Source organism: Sciurus carolinensis, chromosome 2 (assembly GCF_902686445.1).
Source record: "Sciurus carolinensis chromosome 2, mSciCar1.2, whole genome shotgun sequence".
Taxonomy (NCBI): Eukaryota; Metazoa; Chordata; class Mammalia; order Rodentia; family Sciuridae; genus Sciurus; species Sciurus carolinensis.
Window position 1 is genome coordinate 82,759,935 of NC_062214.1, and position 20,163 is coordinate 82,780,097.

The 20,163-nt window shown below is 37.1% G+C and overlaps 1 protein-coding gene across 8 annotated transcripts in view; it reads right to left on the bottom strand.

The window, feature by feature from the left end:
- The window catches only part of Neo1 (neogenin 1), a 233,012-nt gene that overhangs the window by 20,473 nt on the left and 192,376 nt on the right, over nucleotides 1-20,163 (bottom strand). For 4 of the 8 annotated variants that reach the window (XM_047538940.1, XM_047538935.1, XM_047538939.1 and 1 more), the window contains exons 16-23: nucleotides 19,560-19,655; nucleotides 16,689-16,912; nucleotides 16,469-16,607; nucleotides 14,230-14,337; nucleotides 12,374-12,568; nucleotides 11,694-11,726; nucleotides 8,783-8,851; nucleotides 4,592-4,739 (exon numbers count right to left, since the gene is read on the bottom strand). In XM_047538940.1, the coding sequence (XP_047394896.1) occupies nucleotides 4,592-4,739; nucleotides 8,783-8,851; nucleotides 11,694-11,726; nucleotides 12,374-12,568; nucleotides 14,230-14,337; nucleotides 16,469-16,607; nucleotides 16,689-16,912; nucleotides 19,560-19,655 (1,012 nt within the window). The remainder of the gene's footprint in view (nucleotides 1-4,591; nucleotides 4,740-8,782; nucleotides 8,852-11,693; nucleotides 11,727-12,373; nucleotides 12,569-14,229; nucleotides 14,338-16,468; nucleotides 16,608-16,688; nucleotides 16,913-19,559; nucleotides 19,656-20,163) is intronic. The other 4 variants (XM_047538938.1, XM_047538933.1, XM_047538934.1 and 1 more) reach the window with 3 other exon arrangements.

A 20,163-nucleotide genomic window follows, 5' to 3' on the forward strand; every position in this document is an offset into this window, starting at 1 on the left:
AAAGCTTGCAGAAAAGTTCTAGAGTAGAAAAAAATGTAGTCTTTGAGGCTTTTAAGAGAAACAGTTTTCTATCATCAAAAGCAGACAGGGAAAGCTCTAAGAGGCAGTGGTCAGGAGTCATATAAAAGGAGCCCTCATTCTCTTGGAAAAGTGATGTAATATAAGCTATGGGAAGCTTCTTTATTTGGGCAGAAGAGAGAGATTTAAAATATCACATAACCTACAGAAAATAACAAAATATTACTAGCTACAGTTATAGGGTATTTTGTACCTACCCTGTACATTGAAAACAAATTTATCATTATTAAATACATGCCTTCTTGTCTTGGGTAGACCTTGTCTGAGAGTTAATCATAGGCACACTCACAAATTTCTTCCTCTTCTATGGGGCAAAATTCCATTTTACGATCTTTCAGGACTCTATAACTAATGTAATTTTATTCTACTGTATTTTTACTACTAGGGTAACTCAGGAATTGTGTTGAATGTGATGCAGAGTCGAAGTTTTCAGGGCCACCAGCCATTTAATCTCTCTGTGAAACTAATGTGTTATCAACAACTTTTTATTATTCACTAAAGCAACCCCTTTAATTAGCCCACCAACCTTATATGTGGTATATTTCTTTAAAAATATTATTAATCTTGAACTTATTAAGAGGCCTATGGCTTTCTTCTACCTTGGCTGGCACTTGTGCTGTGTGACATAGCTTGCTGTAGGCCTGCCCACAAACCCTAGAGCATCTGGCTTGTTGTGTGCATATACAATGTTCAGAAGGGCAACCATCAACGCTGGACCGCTCCCACTTACATCTCTTCCCTGTTTGGCTTTGAAACCTGGGAAGTTGAGCTAAATAAACTATGCATACTTGGCAATCCTGCTCCTGGCACAACACTGGAGGTAGGAGGTGTTTTACTCCTGCCCCTCCCTGCTGGGAAACCTTCCTTTAGCTCCACCATGTTCCTGACAGGAAGCCCTCTTCCACTGCTTTAGTTCTTTGAAACAGCTCTCTCCTCTTGCCTTTTTAGGACTAAGGGTGATTGTATCTTATCACTGTTGCTAGCTCTTGAACATCTCTGCCCACTTTTCCCTAACCCCACCTATGACTTATAATAGTCCCTTTTGAAAGCATCAGTTCTTCCTGCCAGGACCCCGACTGACACACATTTCTAAGATGAACCAATTTCCATCTCCTTTTAAAATATTTAACAACATGGTACCTTCTGAGAAACTCAGGTGATTATGTCATCATGTGAATATCATAGAGCACATTTATTCAAATCTAGATGGGATAGTCTATTACGCACCTAAGCTATATGGTGTAGCATACTGAGGCTACAAAACTGTACAGCATGTTATGGTATTGAATACTGAAAGTAATTGTAACACAAAGATAAATATTTGTATTTTGAAACAGGAAAGGTACGATTAGAATATGGTTTAAAAGAGAAAAAGTGGTATCCTTGTATAGGACACTTAGGAGCATGAATGGAGCATGCTCAGGGTGAGCTGGTGAGTGAGCGGTGAATGATTGTGAAGGCTGTCCACTAATGTAGACTCTATAAACACTGTATGCTTAGACTACACTGAATTTATAAAGGATATTTTTCTTTCTTCAACAAATTAAGCTTAGCTTGCTGTAACTTTTTTATTTTATAAACTTCTAAGTTTTTAAAAACTTTCTTTCACAACAACACTTAGTGTAAAAACACATTGTACACTTGTATGAAAATCTTTCTTCACATGTTTATTCTACAGGCTTTTTTCTATTTAAATGTTTTTTTTAATTTATTTATTTATTTTTTTATTTTTTTACGTTTACATAGGGTAATGATGTTTATTTTATTTTTCCCCTCCCCCCCACCCCTCCCACCCCTCCCACCCCTCTTTTCCCTCTACACAGTCCTTCTTTCCTTCATTCTTACCGCTCTCCTTAGCCTAACTCTAAACCTAACCCTAAACCTAATGCTAGCCCGTCCCACCCCCCATTATATGTCCTCATCCGCTTATCAGCGAGATCATTCGTCCTTTAGTTTTTTGAGATTGGCTTATCTCACTTAGCATGATATTCTCCAATTTCGACCATTTGCCTACAAATGCCATAATTTTATCATTCTTCATTGCGGAGTAATATTCCATTGTATAAATATGCCACAGTTTCTTTATCCATTCATCAACTGAAGGGCATCTAGGTTGGTTCCACAATCTGGCTATGGTGAATTGAGCAGCAATGAACATTGATGTGGCTGTATCTCTGTAGTATGCTGACTTTAAGTCCTTTGGGTATAGGCCAAGGAGTGGGATAGCTGGGTCAAATGGTGTTTCCATTCCAAGCTTTCTGAGGAATCTCCACACTGCTTTCCAGAGTGGCTGCACTAATTTGTAACCCCACCAGCAATGTATGAGTGTTCCTTTTTCACCACATCCTCGCCAACACCTATTGTTGCTTGTATTCTTGATAATCGCCATTCTAATTGGGGTGAGATGAAATCTTAGGGTAGTTTTGATTTGCATTTCCCTTATTACTAGGGATGTTGAACATTTTTTCATATATCTGTTGATTACTTGTACATCTTCTTCTGTGAAGTGTCTGTTCATTTCCTTAGCCCATTTGTTGATTGGATTATTTGTATTCTTCGTGTAGAGTTTTTTGAGTTCTTTATAGATTCTGGAAATTAGCGCTCTATCTGAGGTATGGTTGGCAAAGATATTCTCCCACTCTGTAGGCTCTCTCTTCACATTTCTGATAGTTTCCTTTGCTGAGAGAAAGCTTTTTAGTTTGAATCTATCCCAGTTGTTGATTCTTGCTTTTATTTCTTGTGCTATGGGAGTCCTGTTAAGGAAATCTGATCCTAAGCCAACAAGTTGAAGATTTGGACCTACTTTTTCTTCTATAAGATGCAGGGTCTCTGGTCTGATTCCGAGGTCCTTGATCCATTTTGAGTTGAGTTTTGTGTAGGGTGAGAGATAGGGGTTTAATTTCATTCTATTGCATATAGTTTTCCAGTTTTCCCAGCACCATTTGTTGAAGAGGCTATCTTTTCTCCATTGCATATTGTTGGAACCTTTGTCTAGTATGAGAAAATTGTATTTATTTGGGTTTGTGTCCATGTCCTCTATTCTGTACCATTGATCTACCTGTCTATTTTGGTACCAATACCATGCCGTTTTTGTTACTATTGCTTTGTAGTAGAGTTGAAGATCTGGTATTGCAATACCCCCTGCTTCGCTCTTGCTACTGAGGATTGCTTTAGCTATTCTAGGTTTTTTATTCTTCCAGATGAATTTCATAATTGCTTGCTCTATTTCTGCAAGGTACATCATTGGGATTTTAATTGGAATTGCATTGAATCTGTATAGCACTTTAGGTAGTATAGCCATTTTGACGATATTAATTCTGCCTATCCAGGAACATGGGAGATCTTTCCATCTTCTAAGGTTTTCTTTAATTTCTTTCTTTAGTGTTCTGTAGTTCTCATTGTAGAGGTCTTTCACCTCTTTTGTGAGATTGATTCCCAAGTATTTTATTTTTTTCGATGCTATTGTGAATGGGGTAGTTTTCCTAATTTCTCTTTCTGAAGATTCATCACTTATGTATAAAAATGCATTGGATTTATGAGCATTGATCTTGTAACCTGCTACTTTACTGAATTCACTTATGAGTTCTAAAAGTTTTCTGGTGGAATTTCCAGGTTCCTCTAAATATATAATCATGTCATCAGCGAACAGGGATAGTTTGAGTTCTTCTTTTCCTATTCGTATCCCTTTAATTTCTTTGGTTTGCCTGATTGCTCTGGCTAGAGTCTCAAGGACCATGTTGAATAGAAGCGGTGAAAGAGGGCATCCCTGCCTTGTTCCAGTTTTTAGGGGGAACGCTTTCAGTTTTTCACCATTTAGAATGATATTAGCCATGGGCTTAGCGTAGATGGCCTTTATAAATGTTTTTTTAAATTTTTACTTTTTGTTAAAAACTAAGGCATAAATACCCGTTAGCCTGGGCCTGTATGGGTTTATCATTATCTTTTGTCTCCCACCTCCACATCTTGTTCCCATTAACATATATGAAACTTTGTTCCCCAGGATAATATCACCTTCTTCCTGAACCCTCCTGAGGCTCTTCTTAAGGAGGTGGGTTGCTTGGTTTGTTTCTTTATTTTTATTACAGATTTGATTATAAGTAGATGCACCATGAACGTTCCTCTTAATGAAAACCTTTCTGTGTTGGGGTCCACGTTTTTAAACTTTTTAAGGAGATTGCTGAGGTCTACAAAAGCTTTGGCTGAATGCTTTACTGAATTTTCTTGGGGGGTTCTTTTTCTTCTACAGTTTCTTTTTTTCTTGCCTCTTCTTTATTTGTTTACTAGATGATTGAAACTTTTTATCATCTTATGGGACTGCCTTCATATCAGCAGTCCCTTGTTGACCAAAACGTTGATATGTGGTGCATATGGCTGTATTTAAAACTGTTTATCATGTATTTATGTTTTAATTCTTTGTACCACTCTAAATGCAAAAGTCACATAGAAGATAACAACAACAACATCAACAAAAAAGATACCACAATATCTACGGGCTACATTTGGGGCCCCTTACTTTTTCTGGTGAGATGTGGTGCGCCTTGTGCAAAAGACAGCAATGATCACAACCACCACAATGGTGATGACGCCAACAGAAACAATGATGACCAGCAGCATGTTACTGTCCAGAGGAGAGGTGGGGCTCCCATGAGGGCTGTTGCTTCCTGAAGAGCAAAAATGACACACCTGTTAGTTTGGTAGAGAATTTTAAAAGTGCACAATTCAATCAGGCTACAGAAACACTCCAAGATACTCCGGGTAAGCTTCCTTCATAATATCAGAACCATGCCATATAAAGTGCCAAATGAATATGTCTGTCTAGGCTATACACTCAAGTCCACCTTATGTGTAGTGCTCAGCATAGAGTCGTGCTCAAAGATTGTTTCCTGTAAGTTTCTTGAATCGTGCTGAACATTCAAGGGCTTTCAGGTATACTTGGACAAACAAAGGATTCTCTGGTGTCTTATAGAATAAAAATCCATTCTGAAAAGCACTATTCTAAATCATTTGTATTGGCTTTCAAAACTATCTTAAAAATGTACATTCATACAAAGCAAAAGTTTTTCCTAACATACAGGTATATGAGATTACAAAAAAATCACCTGAATAATATCATCCCTGTTTTTATATTTCTTCTCTTCTTCTTTTTTTTTTTTTGGTGCTAGAAGCAAACCCAGGACTTTACACATTCTAGGCAAGTGCTCCACAACTGAGTTATATCCTCAGCCTGCTCTGTTTTTATAGACATACAGCCTATATAGTCAGCTTCCCTACTCAACTTGAGGAAAAGCAGATCTGCACATATAAATTAATTTGACAAATATCCATTGAGTGGTCACCATGTGCCAGTCATTATTCTAAATATTAATTATGCAATGGTGAACAACAAAGATGTGAATGGTGGGGGTGGAACTGGGATAAACAATAAATAAATAAGAAATTCCTGGTTAATAATCAGTGCTATGAAAAAAAAAGTAAATGAGGAGTATGATAGTGACTGGGTGGCTTATTAAGACTAAGTAGTTAAAAAGTTTCTCTGAATCCAATATGGATACCCCCAGGAGGTCATTCTCCCTGGTATTGTCCAAATGGCACAAGGCAGCATAGGACTCTATGCCATGGTAGACACTGTCACTTTCCATCACAGAGAAGCGTATCTGGAGACTGCACGTGAACATTCTTATAACCTCTCAAGAGTCCTGTGGAGACAAACTATGCAGGAAACAGACCCCTAGAATCTGTGACTTGGATTCTAAGTTCACTTTGCTTTAAGAAAAAGCTTCTCTAGAGGATGGCATTTGAACTGATATTTGAACCACAAGAAAGATCCCATCATACAAAGACCTGAGTGGAGAACACTTTAGAGGGAGGGAAGAGCTAGCGGAAAGACCCTGAGGCAGGGAAAGGCAGCCAGCAACACTTAAGTGCAGACAGATGCAAGTTAGAGAGAAGATGGTGAGGAAAAAAAGAGATGGTGAGGAGAAAAGAGATGGAGATGAAGCCAGGAAGAGGCCAGATCATTTAGGACCTTAAAGAAATACTTTTTTTTCATCTATTATTACTGTTTCCTCATTGCATACAGGATAAGATCCAGGCTTTTATGAAGGACTTCAGTAATGTAGCTCTAAATCTTGCTGTCTTCCAGTTCTCAAAATGTATTTCTTTGCTTCCCACTTCATTATTTAAGTCATGCATGCTCACATTATAAAATGTGGTAAATCCCACCATAAAGATCTAACCACCAAGGATATCTGGGGTATTTCCTTCTACTCTCTTTTATCTTTCCAAGAATCAGAGCTAAATAACAAGGGATGAGCTGTCTTGCTTAGTAAAAAGTCTTTGGTTATTACAAGTACTTAAGAAGAGGCATCCAACCAGTGTGGAATCTTGTAGAAGGTTATGAAATCTCATGAAAGGTATGGTCTGAGAATCTGTGTTTTAAAAAAATTTCCTAAGTGATTCTCATATACCACCTGACCTATAAATTTATGATCTAATCCAAACTTACACTCATTGTGGGAATCCCTTTTACAACACTGGATTAGCTGCCCTTTCAACTTTGAATCTATGATTTTAGAGATATCATGCAAGCACAGTGCTAAATCTAGGGCTGATTTAGAAGGGCTTAAGAGATTATTCTTTTACATGTGGTCCAATCATTTTATCCTTCATTTCTGAGAAAAAGGTAAGCAGACAACTTAAATTGTACATACTGACTTTCAATAAAATAACATTTTTATATTTGGGGAAGACTATGGTACTGGGGCCAATAAAATTAACCTTACTGCTCATGTTAGAGTAGGGCTTTACACTGTTATTAACAGCAGTGCTGAGCTAATACACAAGACAAACAAAAGCTTCCATTCAAGTACAAGAATGACAAGCCAAAGGAGTATTGATATCCCTCCCTGAGATGATATAACTTGCTATTTCTTTATGCCTCATCTGGACTACTGCAATAGTTTCCTAACTGCTGTTTTTCCTGACTTGTTTTTTTTTCTTTTTGGTACCAGGGATTGAACTCAGTGGCACTTAACCACTGAGTTACATCCCCAGTTCTTTTTGTGTTTTTTTATTTTGAGATGGGGAGGGGTCTCTCTAAATTGTTGAGGCTGGCTTTTAACTTGTGATCCTTCTGCCTCAGCCTCCCAAGCCACTGGGATTACAGGTGTGCACCACAGCGCCTGGAATGACTTCATATTCTTAGCCCCCAACTCATCCTTCACTTTATGAGAGTAAAAAGAGTAGACAGTGAGTAAGTCAAAGTTTCAGTGTACCAAAGGTGTCATTTTACATGTTATGTTTAGGAAAAAGCTCAAATTTCTTAGCATTGCTTCTGAGTTCTTGCCAGACTGGTTCTAATCTACCTTTTCAACTCAAATCTCTGTCAGTGGGATCCCTGCAGAGGAGGTTATTTTACACTTCCATGTCTTTGCACACATTAGTGCTTCCTGGAATGTCCAACCCCTTCCCTGACATTAAGCAATCTCTGTATCCTTTAAGACCTGGGTGAGGTATCACCTCTTTTACAAAGTCTTCCCTTTTCTCTATTGGGTATAGCTTGTTACTCAACCTCCTTCCACGACTTGCCACATAGATTCTGAACCTTTAAAAATATGCATGTCTAAAAGTAAAAGAAAAGACAAAGAAGTAATTATTTTCTCACAGCCTTGATATTTTACTGTGAACAGCACAAAATGTAACAAACACAATAAGGAGGAGAGATTTAATAAACAAAGTCTTAAAACTGGAGCATAAAAAATTTTTGAAATGTGCAAGTTTGGTTCTCCTAAAAACAGTTTGATTTCATTGAAGCATGGGCAGTGTCCCTTTTTACTTAAAGAGACAGTTGGAGATTAAGAGACCATTGTAGTTCCACAATTAGACCATGTATCTCTAAAAGACAGGCCTTTCTCTTTCATATGACTACTGGGCAGAGGTGACAAGACATAAGGGTCAGTTCTAGTAACTAATTTTGTGGACATTTTGCAACTTTGGATTCTCATATCTAGCTCTGTAGGTTGCATGTGACAGTGAAGACAACTCAATCAGAAGATAGAAGCCTTGGATTTTGGTCTTGTACCAGAATTAGTGGGTGGCCCGAGGCACATTACTTTTCCAGTGATAATAATTATCTGTCTTCCCTACATCCCTGCGTTATGAGAATCAAATGTGATTTCATGTGTGAAAATAACTTAGAGATGGTGAATAAAGTTCTGTAGAAAAGGAGAAGTTTTTAAATGAGAAGGCATCAACAGCTCTTAGGATGGTAAGCAGAGGGGAAGAACTTTCTAGAATTTCCAAACTAAAAACAGTGCAGTAAATAGTACTGGAAGAACTTAATGATTCTGAAGCATTTCTTTGACTTGTTTTGGGTAACTGCTAATCCTATTTGAAGATTTAGTTTTTAAAGTTTAACTTTTATAGAGGCAGTGGGCAACACAAAGAATCATTTGCTCAGTAATCCATCTTATCTTGACTATGTTGGGAAACAATTTTATTTACAGGTCCTGTAACGAATGGGCTTTCATTAGGCAAACATTTATCATAAAATGCCTAATGCAAGATCTGCTAAATAAAAGGAAATAGATTAATATGTTATAATCTACCACTAAAGCTACCAAAGACATTTTGAGATTTTAGGCAAACTAATTAATGTCCATAGGAGGCTCAGAAAGCCATAGGAAAGCCGTAGGAAGAGCATTACCACTCATTGGAGGTTTGTAGTCGGATCCTAGGTCTGGCAGCCGGCTTCCTTTTCCTGCAGACCCTGAGGCTAAAGCAGAAGAAATCATGTCAATAATGACCCAACACAGTGGTGTGACAGTCCACTTCATAGCCAGTGAATATATTTTTTAAAAAATTGTTTTCAGTATACTCTGTGAGAAGTAGCACATAAACAAGGGGAAAATGCAGTGTCTGTGTGCAAAGCAAACTAAGGTATAGCAATGAGCATCTGAAAGGCTGACACCTTTGTTCCATGGCTGTGAAGAGAATGTCACTCTGCTATTTAGGAAGTGGGGACAGGAAGACAGGACTACTTAGCAGAAGTAGTGTCTTCAGGGAAAGGAACAAAGGGGATTAGTTAGGTTGATGTCAACATTAAAGAACTGTACTTTTCCAAGGGACCTGGTTATGTTGGCCTAGCAGGTATCAATCAATATTGTTTTGATTCTTTTCTCAAATTCTAAAGTTGGCATTCCATGTGTAAAGTTGGCCTAAGCAGGGGCAGAAGATAAGTGGAGGTTTAAACTGGGTTCTCAGTTCCTGTTGTCTCACCTAAAGATCCAAGATAGCAAAACCAGTCTTCCCTCTATCTGTTCATAAAGAATACTAGCTCCTAATCAATTATCTTAGGGCATAGGCAAGTGACTGCTAACTTCAGGCTTGGGGCCACCCCAGCAGGAAGACTCAGAAAATGTGAATATTAGGGCTTTTTTTTTTTTTTAATTCTCATTCTTGGTCTTTAACCTTGTTCTTCATATTTGTAGAGCTAAGGCAAAAGTATCCTTCAATCCAAGGTTATGGCCAGAAAGCAGTATCATGCTCTTCTTGAAAAGAGGTCTGAAAGAACTGCAAAGCAAAATCTACTCCTTGTAGTTAATACAGCCTAGTGCTGAAGCGACTGCTTGAACACTGGCTCCATCAAATTACTCTACTATTCTCTGTGTGCCTCAGTTTCCTTATTGTAAACAGGAATAATAATGGTATCTACACCCAAAACTCCTGTGAGGATTACATGGAAATTTAATACCATGAAATATTCTGAAAATTGCCCGATATTTAGGAATATAACTGTTCAATAAATGTTAACCACTATTATTATAAGCATAATGAAATTTCATGGAAGAATACACTGAATACATTCTTTCCCTTTACAGAAGCAGAGAGCAAGGAACTTTAGCAAACACATAAATGAGTTATTTCTACAAATAAAGCTTGACCAGAAATACATAAACTAGATGTGTTTCTGTAACAGATTAGAGCAAATGTGAAGTCCTTTCATATGTTATTAGACTTTAAGGAAACAAAATACAAATCTCAAGTTGTCTGTAAGTAGTTAATTTAACAGAATAAACCTAGAGACTAAAACAACATTTATTGATTTCAGAAGCTGAAACCCCCAAAAGAAAGCAATGGAACTTCTTGGATATCCAAAAGGGCATAGTCTAGAATCTAACTCAGTCCCTGACCCCCTTTCTATCACCTACACTTAACTACTTTATTCCCTTACTGTTGATGCCATCATTTTTCCCAAATGGTACACACTGTATGACAAATTTCAGTTCTTCATATGCTTTTTACTCTGAAAAAGCCTAGTTGGCAGAAATGGTTTAACATTTTAAGGTTTATATTTCAGTGTATGTGGTCATCAGGTGGGCTATGTTTAAGCCTAATTATCCAGAGCACTGTGTCATGTAAACAATTACCAAAGAACACCTTGTGCCAATAAACTGGTTGGTTTATATTCCCCTATTTCCCAATATTTTCTTTTAAATCATGAACAAGAAATTTCAAGGATGAATCTAGCACCAAAAGTATCAATAGGTAAAGAATTTTAAATTAGCAGAGGTGAGGTGCAGCTAAGAATTGTACTCTGGCTATCAAGTGAGTGACAGAACAAAGAGCACACATTTATATTTTGAGCACATATAATTACTTTTATATTCTGATGCTTCCACACATACAAAAAAAGTGTATTGCAGTTTCTCCAAAAAGTATGTTTCCAGTTTCCCTGATGTACAGCAACAGACTCACTGAACACAAACACATGTCCAAAGCCATAAATCAATACCTCAAGTTCTTGATTCTTCATGCCTTAACCAAGATCCAAAGATTTTTACTTATAATAACTATCCTTAAACCACAGGAGTAATTATTAAATTTACTTTTAGTGCTCTCAGTATGGGAAAATAGCTTTTGTCGACTTCTCAGAGAAAAATAAAAATCAGTTAACCCTCCAAAACAGTAATTACAGTAAAGAAGAGTACCAAACGATGATTTCAAAAAAGGTGACACTGAAGTCCATGCTTCCTAGATTTCCATGTTAAGTAGTTTTTATTCTCTTTTAAAATTATCAGATATATTGAGAAGAAATGGAAAATAGCTCTGAGTTAACTCCTTGTAATATAATCAATAAAGTACTCTAGGTCATGGGTAATTAATTATACAATATTAGTAGGATAAATTTGTAGTTTATTAGTGGGAGGACCCAGGGTATTGACTTTGACAACAACTTTTTATTTAGAGACACTAATAATTCTCGATGATGCAAACAGGAAAAAATGGTATCACTGGACTCTTGTGAGTCTAATGCCTATCCTATTGTTATATAACTTCAATATCTCAGTATACAAGGAGGAAAATCTGACCTATACTTAAGGCCAATCTCCTACAGTTGCAGGACTCAGTTTATCCAACTCAATTTCTCCCCCCCGGGCAATCTATTTAACTGCTAAGTAAATCCCCCAGTTTTTCAGATACTCTAAGTACCACAAACATGGACTCAACTCCACTTGGCTGATTTTCAAGGAAAAAAAAAAAAAAAAGAAAAAAACAAAAAGCTCAGAATAGGTCATGAAAGAGGAAAGGAAAGAAAAGGCCATCTACTCATTTACCTTGATCATTAGGCATTTTATCAGAGGAGTCCGCTAACAGGCCAAGCACAGGGGAAGAAAAAACAAAAGTAAGGATCAAAAGCTTTGAAGATGGGACAGACAAAAGTTTTAAAGGAAAAAAATAAAATCCCCACAAGCTTCCAAACAGTCTTGTTTTTAGTGCTAACAGAAAAGAAATCCATATTTTCGATTTCCATGATTCAGTCCCCAACTAAATTTTATTAGCCTATGCTTAGTTCAATATTGTATCTTCATTTTCTTATTTTAAGGCCACTTTTAGTCTCTTGTTCTCTACAAAGGTACACAAATAAGCCTTTTAAGAACCTGTGTGTATTGAAAGAGAACCATTCATCAGAATAACATGTTATATCACTTATAATAGGAACCCAAAAAAAAAAACACATCTGACTTAATTGGGAAAAACTTTTATATCACTGCATTTCATCATCCCCAAATAGCCTGCAGCCAAAGTTACCCTGTATGTGATACAGTGAGGCCAATAACCCTGGGGAGAACTGATTTTGGGTAAGGGATCTTTTGGGATAAATCTTCAAGCTGTGGCTGATGAGCTCATCATTAGATTCCTCATATTACTCATAGTCTCTACATGCTAAAGTGTTATGTGTAAGCATAACCCCACTAAAGAGACATAACAAAACCCTCAGATCAGATAGCTTTACCTTTAGGTGTTCTGAATTGGACAGCTTCAGACATGGGCCCCATGCCCTTTGAATTCCGGGCCTGGATTTTGAAGTAGTATGGCGTGTCAAGTGTTAACTCTTGAATCTGGTGAGTCAGCCTGTTACCCACGACAGGCTCAATAACCCAGTCATGTATCTCCGCATTCACATCTGTACTGTAATATATGATATAACCTGTCCAAAGGAGTTAAGGGGGAAAAAAAATCTCATTCCTGCTTTTCTTTTTGAAACCAGGAAGTAAAATAATGCCTATTATATCATATGCAAATTATAGTGTACTATTTGATTAGCGCACCCTCAAGTGCCTAGCAATGAAAATATTGCAGTTTTGAAAATAATGGCTTGACACGCTATTTTGGCTCACATCAAAGTGATCTTCCAGAGTAAAAACTCCAGGCAGATGGGAAGCAAACTCTACTTAAGTTCTCCCAGTGTTAAGACTGCAAATTCAGTGGGTGAGGCCAAAGTCAACTGTCACCGGATACTTCCACCAGGGGGCGTGCAATCCCCATGGATAAGACAGGAAGCCTCCCAAACACATGTACCTGTGTGTCCACACAGTACAAAAATGCAAGGTGGTGGTACTGGTTTTAAAAGACAAAGTAAAATGTAATTCATGTCAAGTTATGCTTAATTCTTTTTTCTTTTTTGTACTGGGGATTGAACCTAGGGGTGCTTAACCACTGAGCCACATCCCTAGTTCTTTTTATGTTTTATTTTGAGACAGGGTCTTGCTAAATGACTTAGGGTCTTGCTAAGTTGTGGAAGCTGGCTTTGAACTTGAGATCCTCCTGACTCAGCCTCCTGAGTGCTGGGATTATAGGTGTGCACCACCATATCCTGCAGCTTGTTTTATGGAAAAGGCAAAGCCAAAACCCAAAAATGGAATGACATGAAGATCAGGATTTATGGGAAGGTATTCCTCCTGAGAGCTAAAATAAGGCAGTGCTAAGAAATGCCTTCTATTTCTTTAGGTCACCTTATTCATATTTCAGAAGGCAAACTCTGGTTCCTCAGCATTCACCTACATAGATTAAGGTCTCCAAAGGGAATGATCGGCAGCCCAATCCCATCAGGTTTCACTCCTTGATAAAGATGAGAAGGTCATGGTGTCCTCTCTACTGTGGAAGGTTTTCCTCTGGAAGTCCAAAGAAGAATTCCAAGAACCTTTAAAGGTCTATGGAAATTCAAACTTTTAACTCTAGTTGTACAAGCATAGAAATCTGAAAGAGCAGGCCTTGGGCAGGGTGAGGGGGTGTGGAGGGAAGAATTTAAAGCCTAATGGGGCTGGTGGTGTACACTTGTAATTCCAGCGACAAGGGAGACTAAGACAAGAAGACTGCAAATTCAAGGCCAGTTTTAGCTGGCAATTTAGTGAGACCTTGCCTCAAAAAATTAAAAAGGCTGGAAAGGTAGCTCAGTGGTAGAGCCCCTAGGGTTCAATCCCCAGAACTGGGGTGGGAAGAGACACATAATAGGTTTTTATGGATTTCAAGGTAAAAGGAAAGAATCTAAATTTATTTGAGTATTGCCCTATGGTGTTAGGCAGGGGTATAAACACCAAGGCCATCCAGGTAGTGAAGAGCTTTCCCAAGGAAAATAAATGCGTCCATAAAGTAATGGTACCCTCATCAGACTTGCAGGTAGTGTGAGGCAGAACCACCAGATGGCAACTCATTTCTATGTCACTGGGGGAAAACAGCAAACCCTTTCTCCAGTTTCAAGGCCCATCATGACTCAATACACAAGCCAGACTTCAGATTCTCATTTCTCTTGAAAACACAGTACTTGCCTGGAACAGGGCACAGACAAACACATACCATAAGGGATTTTACCTGTAATTTTGCCATTGGCTTCAGAAGGAGGCTGCCAGTTCACTATTATGGTCCTAGGTTTTCCCTCTTTGCTCACAACTGTTACATCTTTAGGTGGAGAAGTAGGAACTACAAAATAACAATACTTTCAATAATTCCTATCCATTTCAATAGAATTCACATTTTTCTTTATAAGGCACAATAAAGGTACAAAACAAAAAAGATAAAGTCTGCTGGCTTCAAATAACTCACAGTCTATGTGTAAACAGCTCCATTAAAAAGAATATGCAAAGTACCAAAGAGAAAAACAATACTGTGAGGATAAAGAACTGCATCGTGGCTGGGGTCAGGGATATACAAGATAGAGAAATCAAATGATGTTTGTACCAACTACCCATTACCTGCCAGGTGCTATACACAAACAGTATCTCACTTAACATTTATGACAACCTTGATGGGTGGCTCTTGCTATTCCTATTTTAAAGGTCAGGACACCAAGTATGAGAGAAGTTGTATAATTTTCTCAAGATAACTTTCTTCCCCTAGATTTGAATTACTTTTGTTAGAATATTTTTAAGGATAAAATAATTTTCTCTCTCACTTGTATTTGGTTTTCTAAACCAAATATAATTTTTTAAAAAAATATTTTTACATGTTGATAGACCTTTATTTTATTCATTTATTTATATGTGGTGTTAAGAATTGAATCCAGTGCCTCACACATGGTAGGCAAGTGCTCTACCACTGAGTTACAGCCCCAGCCCCATAACTTTATTTTTTATTCATTTATTTTAAGTGGTGCTGAGGATTGAACCCAGTGCCTCACACATGGTAGGCAAAGACCACCACTAAGCCACAACCTCAGCCCCCCAAATGTGACTTTTAAAAGGTATATTTTCTCAAAGAAGATATGATTTAAAAACTGACATTTTTCATTTAAAGCTTATACTGAAAGCACACTGCCAACTATTATGGTTACAGCTCTAACAAAAAGTTGTTTATGCAACAGAAAAACCAACAAAATGAAAACTGTCTCTTTTGTGTTTCCATGTTAGATCTGAAAACTCTGTCTACTAGGAAAATTAAGAAATTATTCTTCTCTTCTTAAAATACTGGAATTCTAGTACAAGATGGAAGGAAATCTGGTGAATTGCAAACATCCTAAGGGAAAATACAAATTTCATTTATTAGCTAATGAGTTGGAATTAAAGTAAAAAGATATTCTTAAAACATTAGTAACAAAAATAAACTAAGGCCTATTTAAACTTTTGTGTATTACATTTCTAGCTCTCCAAATCCAACCCTTTTCTGTAGAAAAACTGCAGAAGGGTCAAATCCAGTCTGTACAGAACTTATAACTCCAGTTTTTTTATTATTTTTATATAGGACAGAAAGACATAGGAGGCTAGCAAAGACAGAGATTATCAGTGGTTACACCCAGTTCCATGCTAAGAATGCCCCAAAGGGAAGTAGAAAGAAAGGCTTAAAAGAAGAAAAAAGCAAACAGAATCTCAAACCTAGACAGTCTGCTCTCTCCTTAATTTGCTTAGTTATCTTTTCTCTGTGCTTACAAACAAAAACCCAAAGGATATTCCAGTGAAAAATTTTACAAAGACACTAATTGTTCAAGGAAGCTTTGGATCATCCAGTGAAGTGTTTGGGCTCTAATAGGCATAGCTTTGCAACTTGCATGGTCAAGGACATGCCACTTCATTTTTTCAATTTTAATTTACCAGGAAGGCAGGATTAATGACAATAAGCTCTTATATCTACCGAGGGCTTTATGATTCATTGCGTGATTTCCCATCTGTTCCTCGTTTTACCTTACAATTACCCTATAAAGTAGGAAAGGCAGAATTACTCTTCATTTATAGGATGAAAGAAACAGATTAAGAAAGGTTGGAGGACTTGTTCTTGATCACAGTCAGCAGATGGTTGACCTGGGATTGGAAACAAGTCTTAATTCCTAGCAAGCTTTGCATAATATTATCTTGCTTTTTGCTAATATTCTTGTAGTGACAAAAAAATTCATCTTTGAATTTTTGAAATTTTGAAATAGCAAATCCTATTCCAAGGTAGCTGGTCACTGTGTTCTGTCATGAAATATGTCATTTCATGTACTCAATTTTTTCCTTGGGGAATAAAAGCAGGTGATAAAAAGTATCATGGCTTGGAATGTGGCACAACATGGACTTCCATTAGCTTATATATTTTGCAAAGAGAAGAAATGCCATGTGACATGGGATCTAACAACACATACCTAATTCAAAGGTGGTCCCATGTGCTGTCATACTCCATGTGCTTGATCTTCGACCTTTGGTCACCATAACAGAGAATTCATAGAGTGTATTTGGTTTTAAACCCGTCACCAAGTAACTTAAAGTCGTTGCATTTGCATTCTGGAAAATAAGAATCAGGAACTTTAAAATCAGAAAATATCAATGATTATCTTTTTTCACCCAGAGCAAATGTGTCAGTACCTTGTACTTGGTGTTTGCAGGGATGTTGGTTTTCCATCGAACTGTGTAGTACCGGGAGTCTGTAATCTTCTGATGTTTGGGCAGTGAGTTGTCCGCCCATGTAATCCTTATGGTGTCATGACTCAGAATGGAAGCCTGAACTCCCACTGGTGGCATCATGGGAGTGGGATCTGGCACTGGAGTGTATGGAGCATTAATAACAAATAAATCAACTTCAGAAGTGTCTGGGTAAAAAGTAATTAAAAAAGGGAAGTGGCATTTTAACATAAACAAAAATAAAAGGGAAATGCAGGGTAGTATAATGGAATGAAAAATGAGAAATGGAAAAAAAGAAAGAAAATCCAGAGTTAATAGGTAACCATCATTCATTCAAAAGAATATTTCCATTTGTGTATTTTTTTTTTTTTTTTTTTTTTAATATTGGGGACTGAACCCATGGAGCTATACCTCCAGCCCTTTTTATTTTGAGACAGGGTCTTGCTAAGTTGCTGGGGCTGGTCTCTAACTTGCCATTCTCATTCCTCAGCTTCCTGAGTAGCTGAGATTACGGGCATGCACCACCATACCGGGTTCTCCTGCATTCTTTCAGGAAAAATTTGTAGAAAAACATTGAGAGAAGTAGTAATTAACCATGTTCAACACTGCATTCTATAGGCATATTAAAATGTGATTATATTAACATATATATGCTTGAATTTTCTTAAAATTACTTGAAAATTCTACCTTCTGTCTAAAAAAGAATATGGAAAGACAAAAACTGCTTTTAAAATCAAGGATAGAATTTCTTAACAAGCAGCACACAGTTTATGGTATGTTTTGAGATTTTAGTAAATATGGTAGAATTTGGGGACGTGAGTTATCAGTGCTTGTCACTGGATATGTAAGGGTCCTACTCTCAAACCTGAGTCCTGAATGTCAGTCAGCCAATGGATCAATTTCATACCTGCTGCTATCTTGGGTCTAGAGGCTGTATGGTAATAATGGCTCACAGCTGAATAAAGCAAAGGAACTTGTGGTCATTCCTCTTGAGGATAGGTAAGCCTGACAACACCCTGGACTACTGCCTGCACATTCTATAGCAAAGCCAGAGAACAATCCAGTGATAAAGCCCCATCAGTTAAGGGAAATGCCATGGTTATTATGGGTTCAAGTTACATAACCTTCATGAACTTTAGAATACTCTCATGGAAAGTCTATATTCATGTGTTGTGTCCTATGTAATGGACATATTCTCTAAGTGTCACTGAAAAACAGGCCAGAATGAACAGAAAACACCAAGGACCATGGGCCAAGGACAATACAAGAGGGTCCCCTTTGGGCTTTCTCAATTTTTTGTTAGGTTTTCTAAGTGTGTGTATATATATATATATATATATATATATATATATATATATATATATTCAGATTTTAAAATGGGTTTCCCATATAGTTAAGGTGTCTAGTCCTTCCTATAACCCCAAATCTGAAATAGCACAGGCCTTCTAAATAATTGCCATACTAAAGCAATAGTCCCCATGTATGTACTTCCTGTACAATGAAGACTAAAAATAACAGAGGAGCAGCAGACATTATAGTCAAGGGCTTTGTTCAAAGACTGTCAGGACACATACTAATTACAGAAAATGCACTTTGAAGTGCGGAAATCATTAGAATTCTTTGAGAAATTTTCTTATATGTATTAACTCTTGAAAAGGTCAGTGGGTTCAATGACTTAGGAACATTTCCTTGAATGTTTCTAGCCAGCAGACTATTTTTAAGGCACATAAAATAAAATAATTTCATTTAAGAAAGCAGAAGACTACTTATTTAAATATTCTCTTTTGTCCTTATGTTTTCCTTCTCTTGAATACTAAAACTATTTCTAGAAGAACTTGTAGCACACAGAAGACAGGACAGTGCTACAAACAAGCAGTAATGTTGGTCTGAAGCAGAAGCTTTTTAAAAAAAGAGGGGTTTGTGTGCAGAGATTATCTTTTAATAAGAATATTGCCAAGTCTGTGTTATATGCAAAGCATCTGGAAGACATAGCAGACAAGACTGAGTCAAATATCTGGGAAACAAATGGAAAAAAGCATATCTGAAAAGAAATCTTTGGTTTTCTTATTTTTTTTTGGGTGCTGGGGATCGAACTCAGGGCCTTGTGCTTACAAGGCAAGCACTCTACCAACTGAGCTATCTCCCCAGCCCCTGGTTTTCAATATTCTTAAAAATTAATGACATATATTTACTTCAATAAACTTTCTCATTCAGATCTAAAATAGAATGTTTTATATAGCTTATAGTAAGTACATTACTTTAGAGGTACTTTAAATGGATAATTCAAATTAAAATAATAAATATTTGATCACTTAAAATAAATGTATAACTGATCAAATGGATAGTGCCTCTGACTTTGTATCTTTTATAAAAATATGAAACATATAAAAGGTTCATAAAAATATTTTCCCAAGGAACTTGGATAACTAGCATAGCAAATATTGGCTTCTCCAATCACATACACTATTGCAACTACTCCTCTAGGGATATAGCAGTCCTTTCATTTTTTGATTTGTTTTAGTTATAACCGACATGCCTGAAAGATGAAAACTCACTTTTAATTCTTTCAAAACTACACCTGTGATCTACAAATCCTGACACATTATGTGTACTTATTTACAAATAATGGCTTACATGTCAAACTTAATATTTTCCAACAAAAAATATAAGAATCAACAGAACTTTCTATGTTAAAAGCTTACCTTCTCATTTGAAGTCTGTACCTAAACTGGCCTTTTTCTTTCACAAATACCCATCCGGTAGGCCTCATGCCAATATTCTACAGAAGCTGCTGGCAAAAAGTGCTGACAACCAGAGACAGAAAGGATATCCTACCTGTGTGAGGCCTGGTCACGGCACTCTCATACAGGGGGATGCCTTCACCCACGTTGTTAAATGCTTTCAGGGTAATCACATAGTGAGAGCTTGGATCTGAGGGAAACAAGCCAAAACCAGTTTTAAAAATCTCCACTACAGAATTTTAAAAATTCAAGGATGATTGTGTACAATTTTAACTTTGGAGGAACTGAAGATTTAAAATTTTTTATATGGGATTATTTTGGGGTGTTAGGAGATACACAGATGGAAGCATACATAGTACAGTGAAACTAACCAGGTCAACTTTCTGGATTTAATTTCAAGAGTGAAATCTGTGTTTGAATTCTCTTGGCTTCTATTATGGGTTAGTACTATTCATTGTACTTGGATGAAAATGAGTAAACAGGATTTTCATGTGTTGGAAACATATAGGTGGAGCTTAAAATAAAATCCTTTCCCTTCTCTGAAAGACAGTGAATGGAAGAGTCAAGGTAGAGAAGCAGGAGATAAACTGCTGAATGTCCTCGATACTCTGGGGGACCTCCGAATCTTAGAGGGTCAAACCTCATGTAGTCATCATGCAGACTTCTAGATTGGACAGGGTAAGGCTGAGGGTTTAATG